Below are 16,258 nucleotides of genomic sequence, written 5' to 3' on the forward strand. Positions count from 1 at the left end.
AAAAGCATCCAAAGCAATAGAAAGTTTGCACTGTGATGCCTCCTAATGAGATGTAATGATGTGTGTTGCAGTGCTGCCCTCTAGTGAGATGAGGGATGGATGATGCAAATCACCGTAATCTATTAACAGTGTGCAACATCTGCGCACACACACACACACACACACTAACGCACACACTAACACACACACAGTCCATCCCCAGCATCTCCACAGATGCCTTAAAATCAGAAACAAGCGGCGATTAAAATTTTAAAATTAATTTATTATATGTCTTTGTCATAGAACTCATTACTTTTTGTTCATGGTTAACATACAGCCATTCATATAGAGAACAAATGAGTCGTTGTTTTTTTTTATTCATCATTTTCAATTAACTTATAAATGTACACTCTTCTTTGTGACCCCGCAGAGGAGAAAAATATCCTTTTTTTCAAAAGTATCTTCTCTCATATGTGTTGGGTTTTTTTTTTTGTTTGTTTGTTGTTGTTTTTTTTTTCCCCCCCTGAGGGAAAAGGCAGTCTGCCTTCTCCTCTTGATCTCCGCTTCCTTTTCTCTTCATTTGGATGAATGGATGTAGGCGCAAGGGAACACCTGAACACACTGGCACAATGATGAACACAGGCAAAGGGCTGATGTGCATCGGGAGCTGAACACAGAGCCACGAAACAACGCCTCCAATCGCTTCTACTCATCTGTCACGTACAGTAAGCTACAGCACACACACACACACACACACACACACACACACACACTCTCACACACACACAAACTTTCCCACAAGAGACCCATCAAACCATTTCAAAAATAACAGCACAAAATAAAAACAAAAAGAAACAACCCCAGAAACAAAATGAAGCCCCAACAATGATATAAAAAATAAAACTATGCAACCATTTACAATCATTATCAGTGCATGGGGACAGGGGGAGGCAGGGGATACAGGTTGTGTTATTGTACATCACCGCCGTGTGGAGCAGGGCGTGTAGCCGTCGTGTCAAAAATAATGTCCAGTAACGCTCTTTCTGCACTCCATAGCTTTTGCAAATGTGCTCCGACCGCTCTGTACAGGATGTGATCTCACCGTTTATAAAATAATAGACAAAAGTGCCTCGACCCAATAGAGATACACCCAAACAAATAACCGACTTTCATCATCCCTCTCCCGTTGTAAAACATATTATTTCTTTCATTTTAACCCCGACAAAGTCTCTAAAGAGCGGAGGGCTAATTCTGGCAAACCGGCGGGTGGGTGGAGAGGATTAGATGGATACGGAACTGGCAAACAGCCCTGTTGGTTAATTGGCTGCAGACAGTCCTCTGCCCCGGGGACATTGGACCGGGTGGCAGCACCACACCGACTGCCACTCATCTGCCAACACTGTATTGTTGTGTGTGTGTGTGTCCGAACAACATGGTGTCTTTCATCAGTGTTATTTGTCCTTTTTTTTAAAAATCAAGGACAAGATGGACGGAAGGCGGCAGAGGAAGTGTATGTATTTGGGAAGACGTGCAGATCGCCTCCTAGTGGTCACTGTGTGAGGACAGGCCAGTGTGGGTAGATGCAGACGACGCTTCACTAAGCAGCAGCAATCAGCCAGACGCTTTTGTTCCTAATTGCAGAATTCGTCAGCTGGCGGAGAAACCTGTTTCTGCTCAGCGTCTGTAAGGAAACCATGTTTTTCCCATTAAACCTCTTGGACAAACACTTTGTGTCGTCTCTCAAAGAATCAGAGAAGTTTCATGGAGCAAAGACTGGAAATTTTCTGAAATCGGCGGAGCCTTTTTTGCTCACCAGGATCACCGTCTGCTTAGTGAAGCCGTCCTGCAACAAACACCAGTGACTGAATCAGTTAAAATCAGCATTATCACCAAAAAAAAAAAAAGAAAAAATCATAACCCTGTTTAAGATACATACATTGCCTGACTAGCTAACAATTACATCCTTTATCAAAATTAGAAATAAAACAGTTTACATCCCCCATATATATATTTTTATGTATGCATTAAAAAACAAAAAAAAAACAACAAAAAAGAAGCACATCCCTCCAATAAGGTGCAATTCATAGTTTAACAGGCAGAATTACTTTCTGTATTTCAGCATGCAACTCAAATAAAAAGCTTTTTTTTCTCCCCAAATATATATATATTTGTTTTTTGACATCTTTGTCTATTTGGAGGGGGGGAAAAAAAACACACACAGAGGAAATCAGTGATAGCAGAAAAACAAAAAAGCATGAAACCAGCACCACTTTGCTGTGTGACAGACACAGAACACGAAAAAGAAAAGACGAGGGCAAAAATGGCAGTTTTTCTTTTCTTTTTTTTTCCTGCATCCTGGATTGTTCTCGGGTCGTGACTCCGGCCGAACTGGTTCTGAGTGGCTGAGCGATGACAAAAATGTTTTTTGGTCACACAATGGCACGCCTTTATAGCGATCACATAACAGCGAGGGCTCAAACAGAGCGCCTACAGTAGTCTGACTGTTTGACCAGCAGAGAACATGGCCGCAATCAGAGCAAGAAAAAAAAAAACACACACACAAAACAGAGGCTGTACTGTGTGTGTGTCTGTGTGTGTCTTTGTGAGCGTGTGTTATAGTAGTTCTCCGTGAGTGCATCTGCCATGTGTGCATTAAAAACCCAAAGACAAAAATAAAACCGCATCCGAACCAAAAACCCCCAGAAGTCGAGCGGTTGTGTGATGCTGTTAAGGTCACGAGGAAAAGACGATCACAAAAACAAAACAATCCCAAAACAAGATGGCCGCCACAGTATGAAGTCCCCTTTGTCGTCGTCGGAGGAGGAGGTAAAAGATCTGTGAGGTGGAGTGGAAGTCTACCTAGCAGTAGGCTGAGACAGTGCTTGTGAGCTCACACTTAGACATTCACACACTCTCACACACACACACACACTCTTACACACACCGCCTTAAAATGATATTAAATATCAAGCTGCCAAGTGGATGAAGTTACCAAAAAAAAAAAAAGTACAAAAACAAAGTTAAATAGAAAAACAGAGACACTCATCACCTATCCCGCTCTGTTTCTCAGACCTCCACCGAAAAACAATATTAAAACCAAACCCCAAAAGGAAAGACACATCGATTGACTTCACATAAAAGCGTAAGTGCAAACCAAAACAAAAAAAACAAAAAAAACAAGAAAAGGGGGGAGACGCTCTAAATGTGGAAAGTCTGTGATTGTAAGGATCACTCCCTCCCTCCCTCTCTCTCTCTCCATCTCGGTCTCTGGTTCTGATTCTGATTGCGGGGAATTCAAACCCCCTCCGGAGGCTTTTCCCTTTTAGTCTCCCCTCCCCTTCATTTGCCTTTCCTCTAAACCCCCCGTCACCCTCTTCCTCTCTCGTCTCGGCTCAGGTTGGGCTGCGAAGGAACGACAAGTTTGTGAGAGTTGCAGGGAGGCTTACGGACATCACACACAAGTTGCACAAAGAAGGAATAAACCTACATGGGCGAGAGCATACAGACGGGCGAGCATTACACCTCAGTGCGTGTGGGTAGCAGCCTAAAATACCACATTAAATGCCTGTTTCTATGCATTAAGAGAACACAGATGCTAAAATTCTTGTTTTTGCAGTTTCATCCTCCTGTTTTCTTGAGGGTCTTGTTACCGGTTGGGTGGGACTGAGTTAGGAAAAGTGATGTCACATATTTCTGTGCACCAGTCACGGTTTAGAAACATCTGATGAGTTAAGGGTCAAACTAGTTTTCAAGAATCACCATAAATAGAAGCAAAGAGGCCAAACTGTGAAGCGCGCTGACGAAGACGTCCGTATACTTTTGCATTTGATCTGCAGCCAGGTGTCTGTTTGCCCGACTTTTTCGCGGACGTATGTGTCACAGCGTCCATCTGTCTCCGCGGTGCTACGCCGACTTTCATCTTTTTGATCTGCCGTGTCACAACATATGGACTCCTGGACCAGACTCGTCCCGCTCCCACCCCGAAGCCAGCAATCTGTCCTGGAAGGCGTTCAGAAGACTTGCAAACACTCACCTCTCCAACACATTCACGCGATAAAACCCGACGTGTTTACAGAAGTCTTTATTTACGAATGTTCACGTTCGACACCGCTGCTGCTCAGCCGAGTCTTCGCTGAGGTGGCGCTCGCTTTTATTGTGTGCTAGAGCGACTTATTCTCCACACTTTGGCTGCTCTTTCTGAACAGAACTGGACCGCGGCCAATTGATTTACTCATTAACGAGACTGTAAACAAAAGGGAGGTTTTATTTCTCAGTGGAAGAAACACTTTTTAATGCTCTAAAGGATTAATTCAGCCAAACGTCTGTACTTACTTCCAGTCATATTTAGCTGTACAGATAGCTGTTGGTTTCATTAGCCTGGTTTTGACATGTCCCAGTCTGTATACCTAATGTGGATGGAAGATCTGTTGTGGGTTTCCAAGATGCCATGAGGACTGTTTCTTTGGTAGAAAGTATTGTCAAGGAACCACCACCAAGGAGCACATGACAAAGTCTGGCCCGATAAAACCAAGTTTTGAAAACGCAGCGCTGTACAGAAGCGGGGAAATGTTTCCTGTGGGTGAACCGACCCTTTAACACTGTTGGTTTGTATCAGAACAGGTGCAACGCCAACAGAGCCGAGCGTTAAGCACCGACTAAGCGCAGGCAAAGAGGCTCGGGCCGCGCACTTGTTTGGGAGCGCCGCTTGCGGTCTGAGACTGAGTGCTTTCCAATCAGCGGTGACACATCGATGCAGCTGTCGCAGTAAATGTGATTGCTCAGTTTGTGGAATGCGGACGCTTTCCGTCACCGGCGCGGAGAGAATAATAACATGTTTACAGCCAAGGCGACAGCCCGATGGGAGACATCGTATTTCAAAACCCCCTTTTCAAGAACTTCTTGATTTGAAGCTGTGAAGTCTTCAGCCCCATTTAGCCGCAATGTTCTTCACAGTTATGGACTTCACAACGAATTAGTCGAACAGAAGACACCTTCTCCATACGTTCTAAAACACTTCCAAGAGCCATGTAGGAGGCATCAGAAAGAAAGAAGAAAGAAATGAACAAAGTCAAAAAAAAAAAAAAAAAGGGATCCCAGTAAAACTCTTTTCTGTGCACCCCCCTCCTCCCCAACACCCTCCTCTCTTTGATTTCCGGCCTGCTTGCCGCTAATGTTTCTTGGAAAAGATCAATGGGTGGAAGCCACAGGGCTGGCGGGGGTCCAGAGCTGTGAAGGCATGTAAGCCCCGTGGACAAGCAGCCAGTCAGCTACTCTGTGAGCACAACAACAGATGAGGGGTGATGGTGGGGGAACACAGCCCTGCAGAAACACATCTGTGCAGAACACACACACACGCGTGTGCTGAACGCTCCAAACATGTGTTGGCGGTTAGCGTGCGCGTGCGGGAAGGAGGGCACGGAGGCCGATAGTGATCTATTCAGACTGATGGTTCTGATTTTTCCAGGCTTGCTCAAGATACGTTCGAGGGCAACTTCACCAATTTTGCTGTCGTTATAAATCAGCTGACTCGCCGTGATCAGTCCTACCGTGATGTCATGGTGAGGTCATCGAAATGAAGTCAGGTTTCGGAGACTTTCATTTATAATTCAGAGCAAATAGCTTGTGCTGTGCGTGGAGTTTAAGCGATGTGAGGATTTACAAGGCAGGGAAGCAAAAAGATGTGACTGGTGTTGCATTGTGGGAAATGTAGGATCCAGTGTTTGGAGGCTGTCTCAGCTTTTTGATGGCAATACTAAATGCCCATTTAAGCATTAAGGTGGTTAAATCATGCTGTGATGTGTTCTTAAAAAATGACATTTTCACCAAATAAAACATTAAAATGAAGAACTGATTGTGACCTGATACATCCCAGACAGCCCTCACACCGCGGCGGAAATGCTTCTTTAGAAAACGCCCGCTCTCCTGCTAAGTTTAGACCACTGCACTTTCAACCATAAACCTTCCAAATGGTTATTTCCTGTTGCTGATATCAATAACTGAAAGCAAATAAAGCCGGCACCGTGCTGTTACCTAGCAACGCAACTCCAAACCTGTCTGCAGCAGCAGCAGCATCACTCTGTCTCCTTTACAGTTTTGCATTTTTTACACTTAATTTATTCCCTCTGTTCTAATCAACTGAAGCAAGCAGCTCAGGAAAAAAAACCCGAGCAAATTAAGATTTGAAGCGTGTTATCGGTGGTAAAAACGACACAAATGTTGGAATTGTTACGGCATCCTTAAGGTTATGTTGTTGTGGTTAAAGATGGCTTATTACCAGGGCGGTAGAATGAAAGGAGGGTGAAGCCTACCGCTATCACAGGCTCCTGATGACTGAAAATCCATCTGCAATCACTGTACAGTCTGCAGCGTGTGGTCTTTATGTTTGATCAGGGTTTTGAGTATAACAGAGGAGCATAAGTGACTGATTTGAAAGTGTGTTTTCCAATTTCAGCCCATGCTAATAAAAACACCTCTTAACCTGCTGGCAGGTCTGAAATTCATGTTTTCCTTTTTAAAAAAATCCCCAAATTACCCGAGTCGTCACTGAAATAAACGACAAAAACAGTAAAAATTGATCAGATTTGTTTTCTGTCAGGGAACTTGACTAAATCTAAGCTGACAATTGTGATATTTCATCACTTGATTTTATTTGTCTCATTTAAAAATCAATGGATGAAAAATGAATCATTTCTTCTAAACAGATTTGGGGGAAAAGGAAGAAGTGTACAACCGTGAAGCTATGGCTGACTCAGCTGTGAATAACAGTCACATGGCAAAAACACTGAACCGGGTTGAACTACAGGCTGTGTTTGTCTGAAAACAAATTAAAAATGAGTTAAATGTCTAAAGCACGGGAGGCACCTGTTTTTTTTTCCAGTTTTGGTAACAGCTGTGGGAAAAAATCCAGGTTGTTAAATACTAAATGATTTTTTTTTTTTGGTTTTCTTTCATGATTAATGGCAACACCACTGTGTCATACCACATAGAAGACTCTTATAAGTTTCCTCTACTTCTAGCCACAGCTGTGCCGTTTCCATAGAAGTGCAGGACTTTACATTGAAGTGACTAATCAGTGAGTGAAATGTGACAGAAGCAGGAAATGCTCACAAATTGCAGGAGGTTCAGAGAGAAGACAGTAAAAGCTTGTTTGTTATATAGAGTTAGTCCCTTAGGTGAGAGATTTGTCTGTCATTTTCTACAACCTTGTGTTCGCTTGCATTCAAATCACTTTAAAGAATCAATAAGTTCGCCCTCAAAGGAGTCTTTTCCTTTAAATTTCACTTTTGCAAGCCGAGTTTTCATCAAGCGGTGCTCAAACTCGCACAGTGTTAATTACAGTCGTTGCGGATTAACAACTTTGCGCGGCGTGAAAACATTTTATGTGCTGCAGAGTGACAACGAAGCCGAAAAACTGAATGTTTAAAAAGTGATATTCTTCTTACTCTGTGGTCTTTCATTTGACAGGTTACTATTAACAACAAAGACGTCAAACATCTTTCCTCTGAACTCTGAATCAAGTTGCAGCGCAGAGTTTACAACGCCAGCTTCGGCATGAGACGTGTTTTAATTCTTGTGCGGTACAAGTTGGACTCAGATGCTCCAGAGGAAAACCCGGTTTGTGGATGAAATGAAGGAAGCGGGCCGAGTTCTAGCGGACCAACAGGTGTCCAGTCTGAGGGAGGGCCGCGTAAATTCTGCTTCCCACTCTGAGAGACGGGTAAATGGCATTTATACACATTTAACCTCCACTACAGCCCTGGTTATTGCTTTACTGATTTCAAGTTTGATCGTGACAAAAACTGACAGCAAGCTACGGGCCAGAGCTGTGATTAGTCTGTCTGCTAACATAAATCTCTCACGCCTCCTGAGTGGGCCGCAGTCTGCTGGAGTGTCCTTGAGCAAGACGGGATCTCTGGATATCGGCCTCTTTGAATCCATCGCACGCCCGTCGAGGCGGCACAGACGCCGCTCCGGCCTTTTCAACATCACAACCTCATCTTTGCTTAAACTGTCACTGGCGTATAGATTTTCTCTTACAGGGGAGATGAGCTGCTCCCTTCATTTGGACGGCTTTCATTTCATCGCCGTGATGACTCTCCCTCATCAAAGTGAAAAATCAAAGCCGTTCGGTCAAGCTTATTACCTCCCTCCCCTCCCCCGTGTCATAACCACGCTTCATCCAATAAGACTGTCACTGGGAGCAGCGCTGCAAGGATTATTTCCTAAATGTCTCTTTCTGGATTCCAGTCTCCGTTTATCAAGCCTTGGCTTTATATGAGAAAGGACGGCTTCTTTTTTTTTCTTGTATTTGTTTTCCTGTTTTTGCTCAGTCCAAAAAAAAATATTTCTCATTCATGTTTCATTCCTGGCTTATGCTAAAAAAAAAAAAAAAGTGTTTTTCCTGTCTTCCCTTTCTGCTCCTTATGCAAATTGTCTGCATACTGTGATGAGCCAGTCAAATCAACAACAAAAAAACCCACAAACAAACTGGAAGAAAAATGGAGGTGTGTGCAGGGTAACGGTGTGCACTGTGTGTGTGTCACTATTCTCAGCTCTGCAGCGCTGTGACATTTACTGAAAATGACTAAGCTATGAGAGATTTTGCATTTTTTTCCCTTTACTCAGGTCAGCTTCTGCCAGCAGAATCGAGTGGAAAACCATTGTGTGATTTGTCCAATCGTGTGCCCCCCCTGCACTCCCTCACCTCTTATCCTATCCTGGTTGATGACCTCAGGCTGTTAGGGATTTCAGGAACTCATCAAGGGGATTGTTGCCATGGTGATAATGGGGGGGCAACAGTCCAAGTAAGAGGTAACCTGGCTCGTCTTTCAGCAGACACCCTTATCTGGCATGAGTCACTCTGTCTGTTGCACACATACAGAAATGATTTTTTTTTTTAAAAAGCGAGGCCGCATACATGCAGATATGCAAACAGTGTTGGCCAGATGTGCAGCCTGATTGCTGAGAGTCGGGAGTTAACTTCAGCTAAACGCCTCTTGGCAGGGATTAAACACAAACACACACACACGCCCCGGTTCTTGATGAGTTCAACCGACACCCCTGTGGTCACATTTCAGAGATGACATTTAACTTTAAAGCGCAAACTTATTTTTGCAAATGGCAGCGTGCGGCAGCGAGAGTGAACTCATCTCTAACCGAGAAAGACAGACGGACGGAGCGAGCGGCTCGAGGCCTTGAAGTCGGAGAGAGAAGCGAGTTTTGTTAGTTTGGCGTAATTCAAATGAGACACTTTGGTCAGTTTCGTGCTAACTGCTGACATCAGAAAACATCCATCTATGATATTTTTGCTAGAAAAGCTCAAAGAGTGTTCATTAATTCAGCAGAGGGATGGGCTCCTGCCTGGATATGTGCCACAAAATCATCAAAAAATGAAGCAGATAAAAATGAAGTGCTTTAATGCAAAATGGCCCACTGCCTGAATTCGTGATTTAATATCGCTAAAGCGTGCAGGATCCACTCTGTTAAAGTGTTAACTCAGGACCCAAGTTGCCTTTAAAATTCATCACTTGTTTCAATTTTGTTCCATCAATCATTACTTTTCTAAAAAATCTAATGTAGAAACAAGCAGTGTCAAACGGAGCATTGTTGTCGCCTCTTTCTGTCAAATCCTATTTAAAGCTCATTTCTCTGCAGCCCCTCCGGGTTTGGATGGCAGTTTGGCTCTCGACACCAACACCAAAACCCCGAACAGCTGCCGCCACAGACCACGCTGCCATGGAGGCAGCAGCACAGACCCGGCACAACTGTCGGCGGCCTGTTGGCTAATCTCATTTTCAGAGCTTGCAGCCATGAAGAACCGGCACGGTGGTGGTGAGTTGATGGACAAAAATGCTTCAGCAAAATCTTAGCTTTGCTATCAACCCGAGGTTTTCACTGCACATTTTAGGGTTTTAGAAGAAAGTTTAATGTCTGACTCAAGGACGCTTTAAGCAGGTGGGAAAAAAAAGAGCATTTGAGGAGTTGTTTGAATTAAAGCTACAACACTAAAATTTTATCTTCTGGTTTTGATATATTTTCAGTCCTGTTCTCGCCCCTCGGCAGCTGATCAAGTTTCCCTCTTCAAAACTTTTTTTTTTTATTCCTCTTGAGGAGTTCTTCACCTTGAAACAGCATCTAGCCCGAAGCCGAGGTAAACAGTATCTGCAAAGCCCAGACAAGCGCCGAAGAAGCAGATGGCGGATCCAGTCAATCTGCAGTTAAGAGAAAAATCAATGCATGTACTGTTGTTTGATCGCTGCTTGTCTGCTCCACGTATAGCCTTTTTTTTTTTTTTTTATGCTGCTCTGTAGCATTGTAAACATAGCTGCTAAGATTCCCCCTGCTCTTCACATCAACGGATCACAGCTCCCCGTCGGCCTCGGCCCACATCAAACACGCCCACGGACAAAAGTATGCTCGCCAACCGGTCCGCTACATCCACAACTTGTGCCAAACCATTTGGGGCGGGGATTTAGGCACGTCGCCACATCGCCGGCTGTCTACGGTGGGGAGAAGGAGATAAGAACCGATGCCTAAACGGTCAGATGATGGTCATCTGTGGGCAAAAAAGGGAAGGCATCGTCATGGTAGCGGCTGCCCCGTCCTGTCGAGACAGGAGGCGAGAAACGAGGCACGGAGAAGATAAATAGACCCCTATTATTGAAATGGGGCATTCTTGCGAGGATTAACATGAAATAGATACAAAAAGGAGCGAGGACCAGTCTGTGAATGCACGAGCGAGGAAAAGTCAGAGGATGAGTTTCGACATATTTGACACAGTGGAGAAAAAAAATAATGAGCAAAATGAGGAGTGGAAAAAATATCCCTCGCTAATGGGGATTAAGAGGAAACACAAACTCTGGGAAGAAAAGACTGCCCTCATAAAGAGAGGATGGGAAGCTCATAGAAGTCATTTTCAGACTGACTGTGTGAGTGGCAGCTGAGCAGAAAACAGAATGTTTAATCGAGGGGACCAACAGTTGGGGTTGACCTCGTCTGAAGCGCTGCAGCTCCCTGCCTGATGCGAACCCACCCACTCATCTTAACAACACTCATCCCGTCTCTCTGTTTCGCATGCTGTAGTTTCCAAGGAAACAAAGTTATCCCAGCTGCTGGATAGACAAGAGAGATGAAAACTGAAGGGTGATCTTCCCCCGACTGGTCTTGATTGTTCTCAGATCGGACAAACAATAACGGCAATAACCGCCTGTGATGCCATCGACGGGGTATGATTTATTCAGAGCTGTCTGTAAGCTCTGGGAAACACGCACACACTGCACACTCATCCCTGCAACGCTCGTGCGTCAGCAGACACTTTTCTTTCCTTTCCATCGCCACCGAGATGTGGTCTTCCTCCCTCATTATCTTTCCTTCTTTCTCGTTCGACCTGTTTCCCGTTTCAATGTCCGTCCCGCCTATTTTCTCTCGCCGATCTTGTCCCTCCTTCACAGCCCAAAACCTCAAATTGTGACGCAAAGACCGACCAAGCACACCTTTTATCTCTCTCTTTTTTTTTCTTTTCTTTTTTTTTATACAAACGCACAGACAGATCTAAGGTGCATGAAGATGAATGTAAGTATATGTATGAGCTGAAATATCTCCACTGAGTCATTCCCTTTCTTTTGGCGGTAGGTACTCCAACGGGGGGGGGGTTTAAATAGGATTTATAATTTTCTACCGAGACCCAAGAAAATAATGTAATATCTGAACATGAGTCTGTTTCTGGAAGGAGGTCACCAAATATGACAGGAAGACATCTGAAGGTAGAGAGCGAAGAGGGAACGTCAGCCGGTCTGTAAACTTTAGTAAACACAGACAGAAAAAAAAGAAAAAAAAATGTCCTTCACTTCACAAGATTCTCGTCTCCACAGGATTCACATGCCTGCAAAATATCCCTGGCGTTTCACTGAAGCTGCCCCTTTCTCTCAGAGAACAGGCGTGTCGAATTGGCGGGTGAGGAAAGGGAGGACAGGGGTGGGGTGGCAGACAGAGATAGCTTGGCAACTCCCCCAAAAAGGGAGGAATGAGGAAATCTATGATTTTGTTTATCCAGTGGTTGTATCCTCTTGATGTTCTCTGTAGATCCGTGGTGGATGTGATTCAGTGTTCCCTTTTTTGACCCCAAAATAATGATATTTAAGAGATTTTAAATCCCTGCAACATCAGCGCTGCCTGGTGGAGATACATTTAGTTTCGCCCCTATGACAGATGTAGATCATCAGTACCGTTCCACCCCAAAAAAACTCAGTGCAGAGGCCGTACTTGGACCCTACTAGTTATTTCACATATTTGTTTTCCGCAGCTGAACTCCTTGCCCTCATTCAGTCTGGCTTTTTTGTTTGTAAGGGTTCTCCAGGAGGTAGTGGTACCTGTCATAGTGCTCCAGCATGTACTTGGGGGCGTACATGTGCTCTTTGGGGTCCGCGGGAGGATATTCCTGCAGGGAGCCATCAAACCAGCCCCCTGTCCGGATCAGATCACGGATGTAGTTGAGGTCACGTTTGTCCTCGTAGTCGCCCCACCGCGGGAAGTCTCCGTTCTGCGCTGACACCAGCTTGAAGTAGATTCCCTCCGGTGGAAAGCACCAGGAGCAGTGCCACCCAGCGAAGTGGAAGGGGCTGCCCACCGACCACTGCACCAGGATGTGGCCCGTGTCGTTCTCGTACTTGCGGAAACCCGGCATGGTGTAATATTCGCGACGGCGGAGTTTGATGCCATCGCCGTCGTAGACCTCGCGGAGCATCCCCAACGTGCAGCCTGAAACCACTTCTAGAGACCCAAACTGCTTCCAGAAAAAGCCATACAAAGACTGCACACAGAGAGAAGAGAGTGTTAACGAATCGGAAATACGGTTAATCTGCTGCATGTGTTCTTGTCTTAAATGAAAAAGACACCTGCATAACTTCAACAACAAAAAAAATGATCTCAATTTCATGCATTACACATTCAGCTGATATGTTGTCGCTACCTTGCGCATGTGGATGGCGAAAGGTTCTGTCCAACCATCGAACAGTTTAAGGAAAAGGAGGCCCTCGTGTGCTGGGATTTCATCTGCGTCGTTGATGACGAAGACGTCGTCTGATTTGGCTCCCACCACCCTGGACAAGCCGTTGCGTGTCAGGAAGGTCCGCAAGTAGTCATCAGCGATCCAGCCGTCCTGCCGACCGCCCTCTGGGAAGTGGTCAAGGAACACGTACAGGATCTTGTGACGTATGTAGTCATACGTACCATTGAGGAGGAGCCGCAGGAAACTGGAGAGATCACAAATACCATCTTTTATTCAAAATGAAACGCTGTATATTTGTTCCGTTCACCGTTTTCCAGCTGCATTTAGATCTTCTGATGTTACCTACTGCTGTAGGCGTGTAGCTGTTGGTTTCCCTTCTTTACCACATTGTCGATAAATATTAGTGATGCACGATATTAAAATTCCTGGCCGATACCGATATCCGATATTTCTGATATCGCCGATAACCGATATTACCGATGCCGATATTCAGTTTTTGTTCACACCAAAAAATGAGCACAAGTAAGCACTGTGAGAAGGTGAAAACTATTCAAAAGAAGCCCAAATTAGACCACATGGTCTTCTTTATTATGTAACAAAAGTAAAACATATCTTAACATATTTAACGTTCAAGCCCAGGCTTATTTAAGTAAAAACATCTGGGAAATAATAGTAATATCAAACGTAGAGACGAAGGCGCTAACGTTTGACAATCATCGGTTTTTCACATCGGCTAAATTTGTTCATCGGACCGATACCGATATATAGGAAAAAATCACTAATATCGGCCGATACCAATGTGGTCGCCGATATATCGTGCATCCCTAATAAATATATTAGTAAACACTGAAAACTTGCTTGAGTTGCTCGAGTACAATCTATGAAAGTGCACATTAATACTTGAAAAATGGTTTTGTATCGAGGCAAGATTGCAGTTCCTTGAAAATCAACCTGTACTTGAACCCATCCTGTCCTTTTTTGAGCATGTGATTTAGTCAGTGGACATGTGGGCTGAGTTTATTTCTTAAAACACATTTAAAAATCTGCTTTGAACATTGTTTGAGGGAAATTGATTCGACACACATGTTGGACCCAAAGACGTCAAACATTATAAACATATTTGTCTTGCATTAGAAGAAAACTCATATAGGTGCCTTGAGGTTATGTTACCATGCAGCCATAATGACTCGATGTTTACTGTGATGGATTACACAGCTCAAAAAGTTTCAAAAGGCTGCTAATAGATTTTTAAACAAATCAGAAAAAAGAAAAAAAAACATCCAAACTGTATCATTTACAAAAGACTGGCAATAAGGAGCAGAAAAGTTAAAAAAAACAACAGGTCAGAAAGGTGCTTGTTTGACAAATGTGGAGAATGTACAGAAAACCCACTTACCACACAGCAAACTGAGAGGGGGAAACAACTCTATTAACCTGTTGATCTGCATAGCAAAAGACAGTGTTCACTGAGTGTAGCTGCTTTCATGCAGTGTCACCTCCTATGATTGAACATACCAATCTCCCTTCAAGGCTACACGCAGAGTCAATCGCGTCTCTCGTCATAATCTGGTGTAAAATTGCTCTCGAGACATTTCATGTTGTTGCCAAAGGAACCCAACTCTAATTGTTATTCAGGACACTGATTCTCAAGAAGCATGAAGGGTGGCTATAAAAAAAAAGAAAAAAAAAGAAGACTGCAAGCTGTTAACAGTAACTACTCATCGCACCAGCAGCGTCACAACTTGGCAAAAATTTGCGATTGTGTGTAACTGTTGAATTTTAAACTGCTGAATGTGAAAATAGAGCAAAAACGGGGATTCTCTGGTGTGCAGTGTGACCTCAAATAAACTCCTTTATGGATATTAAAAGAAATTGGATTGATAATATATGTGCATACATGTTCTTCTCATGACTGCACTGTGACACCAGTGTCACCACGGTGGCTTTAATCCAGCTTAAATTTTGCTGAGCATGCATTTTATTTTACAATGCTGTACTGCCAGGTGCAAAGAGAGTCATCTACTGATGGCCACAGAGCAGCTCAGCAGGGGATTACACATCTCGCTGAAATACAACTTAACCTCAAGGGCATAGCTTTAATAATCCCCACACATCCACCTGTTCAAAAAAAATTAGTGTCTTACCTAAGAGGCCGTTTCTCTCCATATGCGGTGAAGTTGGATTCACACACGAGGAACAGGTCTACGGCCTGGGCGAGCTCGTGAAAGCGTACATGCAGCAGGTCAAACTCATGGTTAACATTGATGGCATTGATCACCCTCCGTGGTGTCTCTCTGGGTGTGAGTCGCTCCTTGGTTGGCAGGTTTGAATGGTACACCATGGTGGGAACCCCACAGTAAGGTCCATGCCATCCCGGCCGACAAACACACTTGACAAGTCGCTTCCCATTGCCCCTGGCCCTCGCCTTGGCTTTTGGAGCTATGGAAGACTGCTGTTGGAGCTCCAGAGGTTTCCGTTGCCCCACAGCACCGGCTCGACCAGCTTCCCCGCCTCCATTAGCCACAGCACCCCCTGACTTTCCAGAGTACTCCTTTGGGGTGGCCACCTCCGTCCCTTGTCTGAAGCAAAGGGCTCCAGCTTTGGTGCGGACAAAGTAAGGTGTCTTATCGTCTTGAAGCTGGTGAGTGCGGGTATGGAGGTCACCCATTGATTCTACAGGGTCTGGCAGTTGATCGTGGGCAAACGCCGCTCCGTGCTCTTTTCCCGCAAACGGTACCTCTGGCGGCTCTGGCCCGGCAAGCTGGGCTGGGTGACTGGGGTTCCGCAGCTTCGAGAGATCTTCAGCTCTCTTCTGGAAAACAAAAGGGCAGTGATGGGACAGAGTTAGGGTAACTTCCCCATTCACAGAGCCAGTACGTCTCAGTGCCAACGATAAATGAAGCTTGAAAACGGCTTGAAATTTATTGGCATGAGCTCAGCACACATGGGCACAATGAAGGAAGGAAGTGAATTCAAAACAGCTACACTGCCAAGATACTGATGAAATTATGAGGAAAAACATTGTACCCTAATGAAGTTATACTAAGGTGCCTTCTGACATTGCCTACTCTTTAAAATAACACCTACATATTAGCGGGTAAAACGTGTTTCTGAACCCTTGCAGTGACTTCTACATGTTTATATAAAAAGTTATCGTAGAAGAGTTCTGTGGATGAGAAGACAAACACTGGGGATGTACTTCACTGGTTTATCTACTATCAGTTATGGACAGTCTGACAATAAAAGATGATCCCTAATTGTCAGATGTGATTT

General features: G+C 44.4%; 1 protein-coding gene across 1 annotated transcript; it reads right to left on the reverse strand.

Annotated features, from left to right (window-relative positions):
• Nucleotides 1–241: 241 nt before the first annotated feature.
• LOC103375514 (beta-1,4-mannosyl-glycoprotein 4-beta-N-acetylglucosaminyltransferase-like) lies at nucleotides 242–15,838 on the reverse strand (the record flags this gene model as incomplete). The annotated part of the gene is made up of 3 exons (XM_008305818.1): nucleotides 242–12,787; nucleotides 12,947–13,229; nucleotides 15,130–15,838. Coding segments are annotated over 3 exons (1,484 nt in total), but the record flags the coding sequence as incomplete, so codon positions are not given.
• Nucleotides 15,839–16,258: the final 420 nt, after the last annotated feature.

Source organism: Stegastes partitus, unplaced genomic scaffold, assembly GCF_000690725.1.
Source record: "Stegastes partitus isolate 25-593 unplaced genomic scaffold, Stegastes_partitus-1.0.2 Scaffold2641, whole genome shotgun sequence".
Lineage (NCBI taxonomy): Eukaryota > Metazoa > Chordata > Actinopteri > Pomacentridae > Stegastes > Stegastes partitus.